We start from the raw sequence: 17,048 nt of genomic DNA on the forward strand, positions 1-17,048 counted from the left end.
GTAAACAAAAATTGTAACCTTACAAATTCATCAATACAAATCTACTCTGTACATGTGTTCTCATTTCATTCGTTATAGATTTTTCGTGTTTACAACCCAATCCTAATTCCCAAAATCCCTTCTTACAATCAAATCAAGATTATGCTTAAGTAACAAAATCACCCCCAACTGCAATAGGAAAACCCTAAAAAAGCAGAGCAGTAGACACTCACATGCATCGTCCCACAGCCGTTCTCGCTGCCTCACCATCGAACCTTTCAGAAGACCACTCTTTAAAACTTAACTTTTCTAGTGTTAGGATCAGCTGCCCAGTCTAAATCAGAGAATGCAGTAATAGACTGATCTAAAGATGCAGAATATGTAAGACCACAATGGATAGTACCTTGGACATATCGAAGAATCCGTTTCACTAGAGCATAATGAACATCAGTAAGACTATTCATATATTGACAAGCTACATTGACTAAATAAGAGAGATCAGGTCTGGTGAAAGTCAAATATTGCAGGGCACCCACCAAGCTTCTATAAGCAGTATGATCATCTAAAAGTGTACCTTTAGATGCCAAGAGTTGAGTATTTGGCTTACAAGGTGTTGGTACAGGTTTATAGGTGTCCATACTAGCCTTATGAATCAAGTCTCGAGCATATTTAGATTGGTTGATAAAAATATCACCATTATCTTTATATTGAAGTTGCAACCCCCCATATCCTTCAATTCAAACACACCCTCTGACTCCTGAATAATAGCTTGAACTTTGCTTGCATTTGAACCAGTCAAGATTATATCATTGACATAGAGTAAAAGAGCCACAACATAAACTCCATCATGTTTAACAAAGAGACTAGTGTAAGACTGAGACATTTGAAATCCCATGGCTAAATAACTTGTAAATTTAGCATTCCAGGCACGAGGTGCCTATTTTAAACCATATAAACATTTGACTAATTTACAAACAAAATTTGGGTGATGTGGATCCGCAAAACCTTGTGGTTGCTTCATATACACTTCTTCCTCCAACTCTTCATGCAAAAATGCATTCTTAATGTCAAGCTGTCTTAAATCCCATTTGTATTGAGCAGCAAGAGAAATTATTAGTCTCACAGTAGTATGCCTCACAGCCGGGCTAAAAGTCTCAAAATAATCCAAACCCGGCTCTTGATTATATCCTTGGGCTACTAATCGTGCTTTATATCGTGAAGTAAACCCATCAGGATTCTTTTTATGTTTGAACACCCATTTACTACTTATAATAGACCGGTGTGTTGGTGGAGGAACCAAAACCCAAGTTCCTCGGCTTTGCAAAGCTTCAAACTCCTCTTGCATGGCAGTTTGCCTATGAACATTAGTTGTAGCAGTTCGAAATGAAGTTGTTTTAGAAGAATCATTAATTGCAACTATAAAAGAAAAGCCACTAGGACTCTGAGCATGAGAATCTAATTGCAAAGTTTGTAACTCTGGTAAGGCAGCAAGAAAAGTAGTATAGTTCTTCCTAGAAATAGCACCAGTTTGCAATCTTGTTTGCATTCTTGACACAGTAGAGGAATCATGATTGTCATTATGTAAAATAGAAGAGGAAGAATTACCTCTAGCCGTGCAGGATCAAGGACAGATAACACCAAAGTTGTTGAAGAAAAGGAATGAGTTGTTTCAGATGGTGATGTAGACACATTGTAATCAAAATCCCTTGAAGTAGTACTAGATGTATCAGAAACATTAGAAGCAGAAAAATCAATACTATGATGTTCTTCAATACCCTGTGAAGATGTAGACACATTTGGAACCAAGCTTGGCGGAATCGAAACTTGAAACAAAACTAAAGAATATGAAGATTGAGATTCAGGACCTGAATAGAAGAACAATGCTGTGTAGAAGGGATAGTCTTGTATGGAAACAAACTTTCGTCATGAATAACATGCCTGGAAATAATGAACTTCCTAGTTTGGGGATGAAAACATATAACACATTTATAGCTGAGAGCATATCCAATAAAAACACATAATGAAGCTCTAGGTTGCAGTTCGTTGGTATTAAAAGGTCTGATGTATGGATAAACTGTAGAACCAAACACTTTGAGACCTTGCAACTGAGGAGTTAAATTGTATAATTTATGATATGGAGACTGCATACTTAAAATTGTACAAGGCATTCTATTTATTAAGAAGACAGAGTGAGCACAAACATGATACCACAAATCTTAAGGCAACTTGGCAACAATTGTAAGAGTTATAGCTGTTTCCACAATATGTTGATGTTTCATCTCAGCAATTCCATTTTGTTGAGGTGTATATGGACAAGAAACCATATGCATAATGCCTTTGTATTTTAGAAAGTCCTCAAACTTGTTACTAACATATTCAGCACCACCATTAGTTTGTAAACATTGAATTCCAACATTGAATTGAGTCAAGATATAACTATAGAACTTTTGAAACACATAAAAAACCTCCGATTTATTTATTAAGGGAAAGATCCATACAAATATGGTAAACTCATCAACAAAACTAACATAATACTTGTCACCCAGTGGGTGATGGTCCCCAAAGATCACTATGAACTTTTTGAAATGGAAAAGTACAAGTTTTTGTTTTATCATAGAAAGGTAACCTAGACATTTTTCTAGAAATACAGTTAGCACATAAGTGTTGTTGCTCATCAAGAGAACATACTATATTTAACTGTTTCAACATTGTAGACAATATTGCATTGTTGGGATATTCAAGTCTTTGATGCCAAATTGCTGTTTTTACTTTCTGTCCAAGTAAAGCCATTGATTTTCTTGATGAAGATGTAGAAGATCCTGATAACAACTGAGCTGGTATCTGAAACAACTCTCCCTTATTACTTATTCCTTGGTAAAGAACATCTTTGGTTACCTTGTCATGCACAAAGAATTCATGATCATCACAAATGAACCAACAAAAATTATCTTTGTAGAGTTGTTGTACTGATATCAAATTAACAGCAGTAGTTGGCACATGTAAAACAGTTCTTAAAATTAAAGAATTAGGCACAGTATGTAATTTTGCAAAACCAATATGCTGAATTGGCAAACCTTTACCATTGCCAATAGTAATCTTATCAGTGCCTTGATAAGGTGTAACATGCTGAAGAGAATTCACATCAGTGGTAATGTGATGAGAAACACCAATCTCAACTATCCACGAGTCTTGAGGTAGAAATGTAAAAGGACCTTGAGCTTGCATAGATGTTAAAGATGGTGTAGGAGTTGTGCCTTGATAAGAAAAGTTGTTCCAATGATGACAATCCAAGGCATTATGAACTTGTTTCCCACGTATTTGATGCTCAACTACTTGTCCAACTTGATTAGAATTAGTAGACCTCTTCTAGCAATTAGGAGTTGTATGACCTCTTTTGGAACAAATTTGGCATTCTGGAACAATATGTGTGACAGCCCGTCCCGAATTATTCGTACCGTAGGTGTGAAATGACAATTTTACCTTTGGTGAGTATTTATCATTTTGGGGTGATTGTTTTGTGGTTTTGTTGGTTACATCTGGACCATACACCTACACCCACATCATCTTCTCCCGTGCCCTCTCTATCGCTGACTCTCTCTCTCTCTCCTTCTTACTTGTACGGACGGGACTCAAAACCCTTGCAAACGTGACGGATCGAAGTGGAAAATGGTACCTTTGTGTTCGTGAGGATCATACGAGTTTAACCATACCAATTTCAAGTAAGGAATCATTCGATTTCACGTCGAACCAGGAATCTCCGATTTGGTCACTGTTCATGCACATGTGAATTATTGACTTTCAGGGAATTTGAAGCTTTTAGGAAGCTTAGTGAGGTCCTTAGGAAGCTTGGGGTGGTTCGTTTGGTGGAATTGAACGTCGGGATCGTGAGTTGCAAGTTTGGCCTATTTTTCTTGAATTTCTCTGACAACATCTCGTGATCTTTGGGGCTTTAAATAGGTAAGGAAATGTTCTACAAGTTAAGAGCTTCAATTTGGTATTGGTTTCATGAAATTTGGTGAAGAAACGAGTGAGAACGAAGGGTTTGAAGTTTTTTCCAGGTTTCCGGCGACCAGCAACTCGCCAGAGAAGATGACGGAATATTCCGTCAATTTGGACAGAATATTCTGAGGCAATCAGTCAGATTTAACGGAATGTGTTAGGGTTTAACGGAATATTCCTAACGGCGTTAACTGACGCCGTCAGCGTGACTGGCACGTGGCCGCGCGTAGGGGGCACGTAGGTCCGTGCACTTGCCGTCGCGTGGCGGCGCGTGGGGTCTTGGAAAATTATTTTAAAAATATGGGGATGTTTGTGAGGTTGAGTAGATCACGTTGGTGTATTCACACACCCCATTTGAGCATTGTATGAGAAGTTATTACCTAATTTTGGTTATGTGCTTTAAATTGACGATTTTATAGTTGTTTCGCATATAGGTGAGACCTATCCTGAGGACGAGCGCAGTCACTTGAGGCTTAGGGGCTACGACCCTTCCACATACCAATGAGTGGGCTTTTGGTTTTCCGTATATACCTATATACTTGTGGTTTTTCCTAGAAAATGAAATGGAATGTTTATATGTTTTAAATGCTATGCATAGCGTTTGCCTATTTATTTATGCATTAGTAGTTGTATATATGTATGTTTAGTGCTGCGAACGCACAGGTAAGTGCCAGGTAAGTTTATGGTTTATGATTGTGAATTAGTGGTTATGTGAGATGCATAGAGAGCTCATAACCTACACCCCCGGTGTTAGTGCTCCTGCCCAGAGTAGGGCACAATACTTCACGTGATGTTCACCTTCCGCACCATATGCTCATCTTGGATCCAAGTTAGGTGCACAGTCCTGTCGTACATACCACTATAGGTGGTTCCGACTCGTAGGTGACCCGCGATTATTCGCCCAGTCTTCATGTGATCGTAGCACTTGAGCGTATTTATTTACACCCAGTCCTATCGTACAGACCACTTTAGGTGGTTCCGACTCGTGTGCATGTATAGTTAGTGAGTTGAGGATTTGAGCTCTAGATTCAGCCGTACAGGTCACGTTAGGTGACTCCGGCTGACATGTTACTTGTATTGATTGACATTACATGGGTTACTTACATTTTATGTGGAGGCATTCGACATGGCATATTTCTGAACATGTGTTCGATATATGTGTATATTCTATTTTCTGGGAAACTATACAGGTTTTACGGCGAGGGGTTAGAACTTTTGATAATGAAATGATTTTGAAAAGCTTTGTTTTTGCCCACTCACACTTTCTGTTTTGCGCCCCTCCAAGTTCTAGTTAGAAGCAGCTTTGGTGGTTCACGAGGACTTGACGGTGGTTCTGACAGAACATCACAAATGTAGGATCACATTTGGGTGTTGTGTAATTAGTATTCATTATTCTGGACTGCACTTAGGCATTCTGTGCTCTGATTATGTTTATCCCACTTAGTCTCACACTAGTGTGTTACTTTAACTAGTTTATTTAGTAGTTTGGTTTTTATTTATTTGTACATTTATTATTATCTTTTACTTTCGCACTGTGCACATGGCTACGTCACCCTCACGTGACGACCATCACACCTTGATTTTGGTCGGGGTGTGTCAATATAAGTTCTAGTATCTGTATTTCCTGACCAAGGTTGCCAATTATTGCCATTTGACTTAGTACCAGATGATTGTCCTCTACCATTACCAAAATTAGAACCTTTATACCCTCCATTAGACTTCTGTCCAAAGAAAGGCCTCAATCTAGAATTAGAATTATTGAATAGCCTAGGAGCATTCCCACTACCTATGAAGCCATACATATTGGTAAAGTCAGGATACACATGAGGTGGAGATTGTGGCATGACATACGAATTTGGAGAATACTGAGCAGGAGAATACATCGGACCACTAGATGGATATGGAACGGCTGAGAAAGAACCCTGTGACTGAAAAAGGCATTGCAATAGAACCTGGAGACTAAAATGGTAAACTTAAAGTAGAACCCCTATTAGATAATCGAGTAATTGTCTCACCAGTATTAAGAGGAATATCATCAGAATTACTAGAGGAACCTTGAGAATTTGCAAATTGAGAAGATAAACCTCGCATATACAATCCAGAAAAGTTATGAGTTAAACTATTAACCATGGAGTCAGCTTCCCTTTCAACACACAATAACTACTCTCGAAACTCCTTTAGAGTGATAGAAGTATCTCTAGTAAGAATCACCGTTTGTATAGTTGAATATTCTTTAGGTAAACTAGATAATGCAGCCACCACAAAATTATTATCAGAAACAGACTCATTAGCAGCAATCAATTGATCCTTAATATTTCTTAGCTTAACAAATCTTATCCAAAATATCTAATCTTTAACAAATCCCAACTGTTTTGCTAACATGGCATATATTTCATACAATGTTGTCATGTGTCCTCACTTATCAGTATAGAACTTGGAAAGAGCTACACTTAAAATCTCATACTTGTAAATGAAGAAAAATATCACTAAACTATTGTACTAAACGACTATATATTTTAATATTGTACAACCTAACAAATTCTGACCTAAAAGGCTAGAAAATTATTCCATATCATGGGAAAGGATCATCTCCGGACCCAATCCCAACAGATCCTCCTGATCCTTCTTCTTTAAGAGCTGAGTTAGCATTGTGGCTTCCCCAGAGTCGTGCTTCCTCAGAGTCGGCGTCGGCCCGGAATGGGCGTCATGGCCTTCCTGAAGTTAGTTATCGACAACGTCATAATAGTCATTGACGACTCGTGGTTCTGAAGTTTCCCTAAAATCAAAAGAAATGGTGAAGAAGAAAACTTAGAATTGAAGAAGAATAATTGAAAGAGACGAGGATGCAGAAGAAAAACTGCAAAGAAAACATAAAAAGAAGGGGGATTCGGAGGATACGGAGAGATTGGGTCTGGAGATGATCCTCTTCCCCATGTAATCATCCTTTGAAATACTAATTAACAAAACGACTATGGTGCCCAAGGTTTACGTATGCTTAATACAAATCCACGTCACGGATGCCTTGCGGCTGTTGAATGCCAGCCGTCACCGCCTAGGGAGGAACCTTCCGCCTTCTGTGCCTGAATAGCTCTCTTGTCATGCTCCCCAATTCCCACAAGATACTCCCAGTATTCTTGGCATTCAACAGGAACCTCATGTAAATCTTCCTCCGCATAGATAGCTCGCTCTCCCTCCAAGCACATTTCCTGAACACTGAGATTCCGGAATCGCTCCTTGCCCCTTTTCGATGCACCACTATCACCTTTTTTAATCTTCTTCTGGGCTGAAAGAGCCAAATCTGTGTGTTTCAGCTCCAAATTTCGCGTATGTCTGGAAACTTCTCGAGGAACATTAGACAATTGAGCAGGGACGTCCTGCACAATAACTTCCTTCATATTACTGCAAGTATCAATCGAGTTATTATTAATTTCTTCCTGGGCTTCAAGTTCCGCCACCAAACCTAGCCCAACATTGGACCCGCCACTTACTGAAAGTGGAACCTTATTGATCTCAGTTGAATTCCCTGATGGGCCCAATTTCAACGGGCTTTGCATTCCCATTGAGCTAAAAATTTGAGGGCCCAATAAGCCATACCCCCAAACCAACTGGCGATTGACAACTTGCATGTTTTCTTCCACAACCCATTGAAAAAACCCCATTTTCTGACCCATGCTACTAGATCCTCCAATCTGTCCCTAAGTCTGCATCGCACTTGGACTACGAGCTGCATCAATGCGTATGGGTCCCTCACTTGGAGCATCACTTTCCCCACTGGAGTTCACCTTCGTGTCCCCCACGCACTGCGATCCTCCACCCCTTTCTACCATCATCATCATACCAGCCATCCGCTTTTCACTATGGCTACTTTGAGTAGGTCTCCAATTTTCCTGTGTTTCCCGAATCGGAACGGCTTTAGTCCATTCCCCAAAACCAGCACCTCCACCCATTTCAAGTTCAAAGGAACACTTCGTGTTCATATGCCCAATTCTTCCACACTTATAACAGAAATCCTAAAGTCTTTCATACCTAAATTCAATCCAGGTGTCCTGATTCTGCTTCCTGGGCAACCAACATCCTGTGATGAGAGGCTTGGTAGTATCAAATACCACACGTACTCGCAAAAAACCACGGGCCAAAGATGGATCTTCCAACTCCTCCAACTGCCTTATCTCTTTCGTCAGCCTCTTTATGTTCGATTTTGTACTAAGACATAACGGAACACCTCTAATTTGAACCCATAACAGGACCAGTTCCCAGTGAACTTTCTCCAAAGCTAATTCCTGAGGCCACCGTCTAACTGAAATTTTTTTCTTCATCACTGCCTATAGAACTTGGGATAAGATTTTCCTTTATGAGCTCTCATCTAGAACAATTATAATAAAGATGTTGTCTTTCACCCATTTGATTTGCACCTCTCCCCAGTCTTTCCAAGCAGATCGCAGTATGTTTCGGACCCCGCACTTATTCAGGGACCTTTCATTTAACACAACCCCCACCAATTTAACACCCTAATCCATAGTTGTTAATTCCAACGATTCTTCTAGATGCACTACCAACTCCTCCACCGCCGCTTGCTCCCTAACCCGATTATCTTCTTGAACATTACTCATGATTTGATTGTATAGAGTGTTGATTAAGACAGGAAGATGGATACCTTTTCGTTGAAACTCCTGTTGTTAAGTTCTTTCACTTGTGCACTTAAAACAAGCACCTTTGACTGATCTTGAGAAAGAGATCAATATTCAATCCGTATCTATCATGGTAGGTAAACTCTCTACCATAGCAATAACTGCTCTTAAATGTTTAGATTCACTACTCTGCTTCCTACACTTAGTTCCATCAACCTTCTGTTTAGAGTGTGTCACTAAATACCCCTTACCCCCCCCCCCCCACCCAAAGATTAGAATCCAAGTAAAGACTAGATGGGACAAGTCCCAAAAGTCCTCCATAATCGGCCTGTCCCCAGGCCTCTCCACCCTCGAATTGTCCCAAGAAGGGGAAGTACCAACTCCAACGAGAAATCAGGAAGCGAATCACTGATCCCAGCAGAAGGAACAGTTCGAACAATTAAGCAGAAGTACTGTATGAATATCACTCCCACACAAGGGAGAGAGCAGAAACTTACAAGGGACGACTCCCACAACGGAGAGAAAAGAACCCAAAATCTTTTATGTATTTCCCAAGCACCTCTCTTACAAATTAATATCCCGACACTATTTAGGAGTTCAACTTACTTGGTGACAAGGCAAACCTATTTGAACGTTTGGGATTAACACAGACATAGATGTGGGCCATTGGACCCACCATCCCCATCAACATTCAGATTGAAGCCGACGTGAACCAACCGTGTGATGCCGACAAGAGGATGCGCTTGGTGATCAGCCCAAGGAAAGGAAGTCAGCAAAATTAATTAATATTTACAGTTTTCTGTCGAATCCAGAAAAGCCCATTTCTCACACAATGTCCCCATTCCCTTGAATTGTATATCAACAACGGCTCTCTCTCTCGCTCGCGCATTTTCACAAACACGTTGCGCGGTCACAGCCAGTGCCTGAGTTCGTTCCAGATATACTGCCGCGCAGGCTCGCTCGTGCGTCCAATTCGTTTGAGTTCCTGATTTAATTCAACTTTGATTTGAAAATTTTCGTTTCGTTGCTCTTGGGCACTAGGAAGTTTTGAAATTTGTGGAGAAATCGATTCGTTTCTCTGTGTGGGGTTTTGGGCGCCATGGCGATTGCAGCTGCAGCTGTCATCGTTCCACTCGGCCTGCTCTTCTTTGTATCAGGCCTCGTAGTCAATCTCATTCAGGTGCACCTTCTTCTGCCTCTTTGCATTCATGGGTTCTGGATATCATTTGCTTATTGCCTAGATTTGGTTTTGTTTTAGCTCAGTTTTGTGTCTTCTGCCATCGATTTCTTCAATTTCTGCGTGAATTCCACGAGGGTTTTGCTTCTTTTCGTTTAAGTTTCATGGGTTTGTTGTTTCTCAAGTGGGTTGTTTGGGTAGGGTATGCCTATAAGCTTGCCTGTGAATCTAGGTTTTCTTTCGACTTTGTACTGTAACCTGCAAGCTTCGTTTGATTGTGGAGAACGTTTCGGAAAAGAAACGAAGCTTAAAAATGTTTATTTTAATCTTACATGCCACCAAACCCTTTGAGCTCATTTCGTTTACTGAGTTCCAATTTGAGATTTTGGAGCTTACTTTTGTTATCTCTTTCTGTTCTATTAGCACATACAATTGTATGTGCACATGTGTGTGTGTGTGTGTGTCCATTCACACACTTTTTCTTTTGAGGTTTTAGTCAATTTAGCCTAATTGGTCTGTTTTTTCAGGGGATTTGCTTCATTCTTGTTCGGCCGCTGTCTAAGAATACATACAGAAGGATCAACAGAGTGGTGGCAGATTTGTTGTGGCTCGAACTCGTTTGGCTCATTGATTGGTGGGCGGGTGTCAAGGTACCAGTTATATCCCCCATATCTTGTGATTGTGAATATTTTGGTTTCTCTAACTTCCTTAAATGCAGTTGATTTATTGTACACTGAGCACTTTTAGGTGCATTCCCACTTATTATGCCAGCTTCTATGTATTTTTTCAACCAAATATTTTTCCCTACAACCCTTATGGACCAATGGTCAAAGTTATTTCTGGGTTTTGAAAGATTCACGGCAATTATTGTTACCACAAGAAAGACTAGAAGGTGTAATTCTGAAAGAGGAAAGTAAAACATGTATATCAAATTTTCTTCTGATAAGCTTGTATAACCCCCTGAAATGCGTAGCAAATGCTAAAGGAAGGCCTAGTACTTTAAATCATAGTAATAAAGTGAAGGACAATGCTTATGACCTGGTGTAATATTTACTTTAAGTGTCTTGAGATGAAAATTTGAGTCATGATTTAGTTAACCCTTTTTGTTGCAGATCCAAGTGTACACAGACCCTGAAACCTTTCGTTTAATGGGTAAGGATTAAACCTTCTCTTTTGTTTGATGTTTCTTTGTCATTAGGACTATGTATGTATTGCTCTTTTCAAAATTATGCAGGATAACTTATTTAAATTCATGTTTTCTATTTTCTAGGTAAAGAACATGCACTTGTCATATGCAATCATAGAAGTGATATTGATTGGCTTGTTGGATGGGTCCTGGCTCAGGTACAAAGTTTATATATCATGCTTTAATCAGATGCATGCACAAATACATTTAACCAGACAAATAATGTGTATATTTATAAAAAATAATGCCCATACTTATTTAGTTTTTGGCTTTTTGTATTACTTATACTCATAGAGGCACACAAAAGTTACATTGAAGACTTATTCACATGTACTTGTAAAAGAAGACCACTGTTTCAATTTAGATTTTTGGTTCCATATGGAGTTGTATTCTCTTTATACTGATTTTTTAAATGAAATTTACTTGTGCAGCGGTCAGGTTGCCTTGGCAGCACCTTAGCTGTAATGAAGAAATCATCAAAGTTCCTTCCGGTATGTTCCACCCTAAGATGCCTTGTCAGTATGTGTAGATGAAGCTATAAGGCACCAGCTGTTAAGTTCATAATATCTGTGTACGTGTACGTGCATTCATATATGCGGGAATATTCTCTTGTCAGAAACTATGGCAATGCATTCTTGATAGAATGTGAATCAGGACCATTGATTACGTTGATTCTTGCTTGAATGTTTGGCCTATATCGTAGTTTGCCAACAGAAGCATCTTGTATTGATTTGCCACTTTGTCGTGACGAGAATATTCCATATATAGAAGGCCCTTGCATGGAAGAATGCAAAAAGTTGGTTCCCTTGGGGGCCCACTCTGTATGTAGTTCAGTATCTGAACTGTCTATCTTCTATACAATCCATTTAAGAATCATCCTGTAGATCATTGAATGTACAGAAATGGCTGGGGAAACTTAGCCTAAGCATTGATTATTAAGGCATCTAATCATGATCAAATAAATAAACCAACACAATATTTCTGGTAAACCCCAATTGATTGTAAATGATAATCAAGTGGTTAGGTGGTTTTTGATTTGGCTGATTTGACAGAGATGATTCTTGAATGGAGACTAAAAACAACAAATGGTTCGGATTCTGGAGCAGCATCCGCAAGAAAATTGGAGGGCGCTGTATATATACATATCTTTAATCAAATGAGAGTAATTTAGAACCTTAACAGCTTAGTTAAGATTTAAAAATTTAGAGTTTGCTAGTCTGTTAAGGCCATTAGTTATTACCAGTTGGGACTATCAATATTTAATTTCAGATCTTATTGTAATAGTACAGATTTTTTATTTTTATTGTTCTTATTTGATTTAATCCATATTTTCATGAATTAATTGGTGATTTTGGTTTTTCCACAAACATTGTCTTGTGGCCCCATCATACTTAAGCATTACCATTTGCCTTGTTTTTGAGGGTTTACTCCTTGTCACCAAATGGAATGCCTTTATACATGCAGGTCATAGGGTGGTCAATGTGGTTTTCTGAGTATCTCTTTTTGGAAAGAAGCTGGGCCAAAGATGAAAACACTTTAAAGGTATGGGTGCATATGTTGTATTTGTACAAACATTATACTCTATATGCACAATACACAGGCACACATTAATTTTAACTATAGACTTTTCCTTCTCATGAATCTGTAATGGAGCATCTCTTGTCACACTCTTCTTCAATTTGATAAGAAATCTGGACATAGATATCCAAAATATATTCATGTATAGAAGTGAGGTTTTGTTGCCAAGCTAAAGAATCAGCGGGTTTTTAATGGTTGCATAAGTAGTTTGATGGAATTTTTCCACCAAACACTCATTGAATTCTTTATTCGAGCCTCTAATAAAAAGAGTTTTCACTTATCTTCCAAGAGGCTACCAAAAAAATTCTCATAGTCATGTAATCAAGGAATGCTTCTGGTTGTTGTCCCCGTAGGGATCAGTAACTTTCAATTCTATTTCTCAAACATCTCCCCGAAAAGTATAGGTTTTTGCCTTAGGGCTGAAGATGACAATTGTGTTTCCATTTTTCCTACGTCAATAGCTATTTTCCAATTTCTAGTGAACTAATTCTTTATTCTTTTTCAATCAACTCAGTGAGTGTCTTCTCATTCTTGAGACGGTCCTTAACTCTAGATGAAAGTTGTGCACATGTAACCATTTTACTTGAAGAAACAACAGAGATTGGAAGAAATACGTAGAAGGTGAGCGGTTCCCTATGGTTATTGTGGATATAGATGGTAGAAACTCTGTTAATTAGAAGATGTTCAGATAAAAGAAGATTTGGAGTTGCTGTTTCTCCAAGGTACGATGGGGAATAATATATAATAGGACGGTGGGTGTGACTGGGCAGCATGGGGTTGTCAGAAGGATGCTTTGTGGATGTGCTGTTTAGTCCCTCTGGTGGTGGGTGTGGTTAGAGAGGAACAAGATAATTTTTGCGAGGAGGAAGGGTGCAATCTGGGATAGAATTAGACTACTTGCTTCTCTCTGGGCTTCTTCTGTCAAAGTATTTAAGAATATTCCTTTTAGTACAATCTGGGATTAGCTACTTGCAACTAAAAGGAATAATCCCAAATAAAGCAGAATTTTCAACAACAGGTTCATTTCTAACCTAGCTGTCGCTACTGCACAACATACCTTTAGGACAGCCTATCTGGACTCTAGAGTGACAACAAAGAAAACTAATGAAAGAAACAAAATTCTGGAAAAAATTGAGCTCCTTTTATTAGTCAAACTACCCTAATACCCTAATCATGATGGTAAATCAGAATAAAGCTCTTAAGAGTTTGTAAATAACCTTGAACAAAGATATCCCACTTTATAAAAAAGCAAGATTTTATTGTGGTGAGTTGGTGAATGAAGTGGTACTGACAGTGGTTGTGTGGTCATTTCATTGTGTGGGAGATCTTTAATGTTCTTAGGTTGAAAACAGATTTAGGTTGACTGACTAGCTTTCCTCATCTCTTGCTTTTGATGGCTTCTGCTTGGTTGTTTCTTTGATCGGGCGAAGCCCAGGGACACGTTGTCCCCTCTGTTGTATTTCTCTCTTTTCAATGAAGTTTTGTTTCTTGTAAGAAAAATAACTTTACTAATTTCATCTCTGTGGTCATGTGATGAAAAAATTACCGTCGGTGATACTTTCAACTCACTTCTACTTTTGGAGTAACCTTGAATCTTGTGGTAATGTATCCTGCAGTTGGGTCTTCAACGGTTGAAGGACTACCCTCAGCCCTTTTGGTTGGCTTTGTTTGTAGAAGGAACTCGTTTTACACAGGCCAAGCTTTTAGCAGCACAAGAATATGCAGCCTCAACAGGGTTGCCTGTTCCTAGAAATGTTTTGATTCCTCGTACTAAGGTAAAATTCTTATTGCATCGTCCCATGATAAGGATTCAACACCTAAGAGTGTTTAGTCTAATGGTCAGGCCCTTGGTTTGCTACCAAGAGGTCTGGGGTTCGACACCTCTCAAGGTACCCACCTAGCAATTGCTGGAGTTTCTAGCTCCCTAAATGTTGTGGGGTCAGGCAGGGGGCCTAGTGATTAGTCGGGTCAAAGATCCGGAGACACTAGTTTCAAAAAAAAAAAAAAAAAAAAAAAAAAAAAAAAAAAAAAAAAAAAAAAAAAAAAAAAAAAAAAATGATAAGGATTCAACAATAATTATTTTTGTGGAATGCCTTTTCCATTCCTTGCTGGTTAAGAACTTGCCATCAGCAAAAGTACAATGTTCTGGAATCTCCCTTTACGGGACCATTATTCCCTATCGAACTGTGGTCTGGCATATCTAAAAAATTCCTGTTTCTTTCAGGGTTTTGTCTCTGCAGTAAGTCACATGCGCTCATTTGTTCCAGCCATCTATGATGTAACAGTGGCTATTCCTAAAGCTTCACCTTCACCAACAATGTTAAGACTCTTTGAGGGGCGACCTTCTGTGGTAAGCCTACCATAGTTCAGTTTTTAAAATAGGCTGTTTAAATAATTTTGTATATATGTTGTAGCAATAGCATGTAGGTTTGGACACTAAATTCATATGTTGTAGCAATCTGGCATTTTTGCGCAAGGCATTTTAAGAAAGATACGTCCAGATCGTTGTGATGTGATGTGCAATGCGAGTAGTGAAACTGTATCATTCTCTTATTCTGTGGTCTTGGGTCACTAGTTGACATGTCATTTCTTCACTGTGTGTTCTGGCTGAGGAAAAAGGGCATAGGGAAAGTGTTTTGTGTTATGCAATTTTGGACATTGTTGGCCATTTGGTTCTACCAGAATCTTTGAGGGCTCATGCTTTTCCAATATATTTCCCGTGGGTAGTAGGAAGTGCTTTATGTCATCGCTGGATGTCAACTACGTAATTCGAAGTTATTCTCCTTTCCTGTTATAATGCTAGATTTGTGTGCTCCAGTCATTTGATTTTCACTTTGTTTTACTGCTAAAATGATACAAAATGGGAGCAGGGTTGTGCACTGTGCTGCCTTTTTTATATCTGGGTTTATATAAACTTGCTTGGTTGCTACTCTCTTGCAGGTGCATGTGCACATTAAGCGGCATTTAATTAAGGAATTGCCTGAAACTGATGAAGCTGTTGCCCAGTGGTGTAAAGATATCTTTGTGGCAAAGGTGGTTGCTATGTTTTATATCTTATGTTGCATGGTCTTGTGTTCCTCGCATTTCTGTTATTATTCGAAAAATAAAAGGAAAAAATGAAGACGATTTTGCACAATATATTCTTGAAATAAATGAAGTCACTAATCCGGTTTTCCTCTCCAATGATTCATGTACTAATCTTCGCATTCTGTATCTTCTTGTTTGCCTGTCGTACGCTAGGATGCATTGTTGGATAAACATACAGCAGAGCAAACTTTTGGCGATCAAATATTGCAACCTACTGGTCAACCACGAAAGTCTCTTTTGGTGGGATACATGCTCTTACAAGTCTATTTTTTTTTTTATTAGCGTGTATTTTTTTTTTCCTCTATATTTGTGTTACACGAGGTGTTTTGTAATTACTGCTAATTAACTTTTATTCCGTGCAGGTTGTTGCGTCTTGGACATGTCTACTTATTTTGGGGGCTCTAAAGTTCCTCCACTGGTCTTCACTTCTATCCTCATGGAAGGGTATTGGATTCTCAACATTGGGTTTGAGCATTGTTACCGTCCTTATGCAGTTCTTGATTCGGTTTTCTCAGTCAGAGCATTCAACCCCTGCCCGAGTGGCTCCAGCCAAGGACAATAGCAAAGGAGAGTCTTCAAGCAACCTAGACAAACAGCAATAGAATACAGCTCGCTCCAATGTCTTTTACAACCGGGCAACTTGTGATTCATGTGGCTTGTGTGCTCTCTCACCCCTGCCTTACGTTAGTGAAGTTCCTTCGCTGTGCCGTGGTGCCCCCTTGATTTTGTAAAACGCGTATTATGTATGCACATCTCGATTCATTAACGGTTGGTTGATTAGGTCAATTTCTGTAGACTCCGAAAAACGGCTGAAGCAGCACTTCTGGGTCTACAAATCCCCTATGAAATTAAACTTCCTTTGATCTTGTTTGTCAATTTTAATGTCAGAAACCCTTCAAAACATCAGCATTTGGGACCATGGTGAAGCTTTGGACATTTTTACTTTATAGCTCCTGTATAATTTTTCTTTTTATTCATTTATGGTTTAGAGGAAAAAATGGCGTGTCGAAATCTCTTCCCTTTTTTGCATGAAAAATGTGCATAAGAAAACTAAGTAACATCAATACAGGCTAGTTGAAACCTCTTCCCTTATGGTTGGAAAGCTCTTCAATAACAAATTTTAACATGGTATAAAATACCAATTTTGGTCGGAAATTTTAAATAAAAAGTACTCAATTAAAATTAATTAATTAATTCACAATTTATATCTCCCCCATTTAATACACATTCACTTCTTTAGAAAATGTAAATGAGATGTGGTTTTTGCATCTCAATTGCATCTCACCCCGGAAATTGCACAAAGATGGGCATTTAACACTTCCAACTAGGCAACTCCAATATGCGTATACTCTTTTACTCTCAGCGAACATAACAACCAAATGATAAGTGGAAACTAAGAAGATATACCAACAAT

At 38.8% G+C, this 17,048-nt stretch overlaps 1 protein-coding gene across 1 annotated transcript; it reads left to right on the forward strand.

Moving 5' to 3' along the window:
* Nucleotides 1-9,260: 9,260 nt before the first annotated feature.
* Nucleotides 9,261-16,537, forward strand: LOC137745273 (1-acyl-sn-glycerol-3-phosphate acyltransferase 2-like). Its single transcript, XM_068485200.2, has 11 exons — nt 9,261-9,786; nt 10,311-10,433; nt 10,896-10,935; nt 11,054-11,127; nt 11,401-11,460; nt 12,434-12,511; nt 14,164-14,322; nt 14,772-14,897; nt 15,488-15,580; nt 15,788-15,874; nt 15,997-16,537. Exons 1-11 carry the CDS (start codon nt 9,706-9,708, stop codon nt 16,234-16,236), a joined length of 1,161 nt encoding a protein of 386 aa, XP_068341301.2. The 5' UTR covers nt 9,261-9,705; the 3' UTR covers nt 16,237-16,537.
* The last annotated feature ends 511 nt before the right edge of the window (nt 16,538-17,048 follow it).

The sequence above is a fragment of the Pyrus communis genome, chromosome 12 (assembly GCF_041283825.1).
Source record: "Pyrus communis isolate YQ-2024b chromosome 12, ASM4128382v1, whole genome shotgun sequence".
In the NCBI taxonomy this organism is placed as follows: Eukaryota; Viridiplantae; Streptophyta; class Magnoliopsida; order Rosales; family Rosaceae; genus Pyrus; species Pyrus communis.

What these genes read in the sequence shown, in the direction of transcription:
- LOC137745273 (XM_068485200.2), top strand. Translation starts at nt 9,706, where the DNA reads ATGGCGATTGCAGCTGCAGCTGTCATCGTTCCACTCGGCCTGCTCTTC. An exon ending in ATTGGTGGGCGGGTGTCAAG is followed by an intron (nt 10,434 to 10,895) that starts GTACCAGTTATA and finishes TTTTTGTTGCAG; the next exon opens with ATCCAAGTGTACACAGACCC. An exon ending in AACCACGAAAGTCTCTTTTG is followed by an intron (nt 15,875 to 15,996) that starts GTGGGATACATG and finishes TATTCCGTGCAG; the next exon opens with GTTGTTGCGTCTTGGACATG.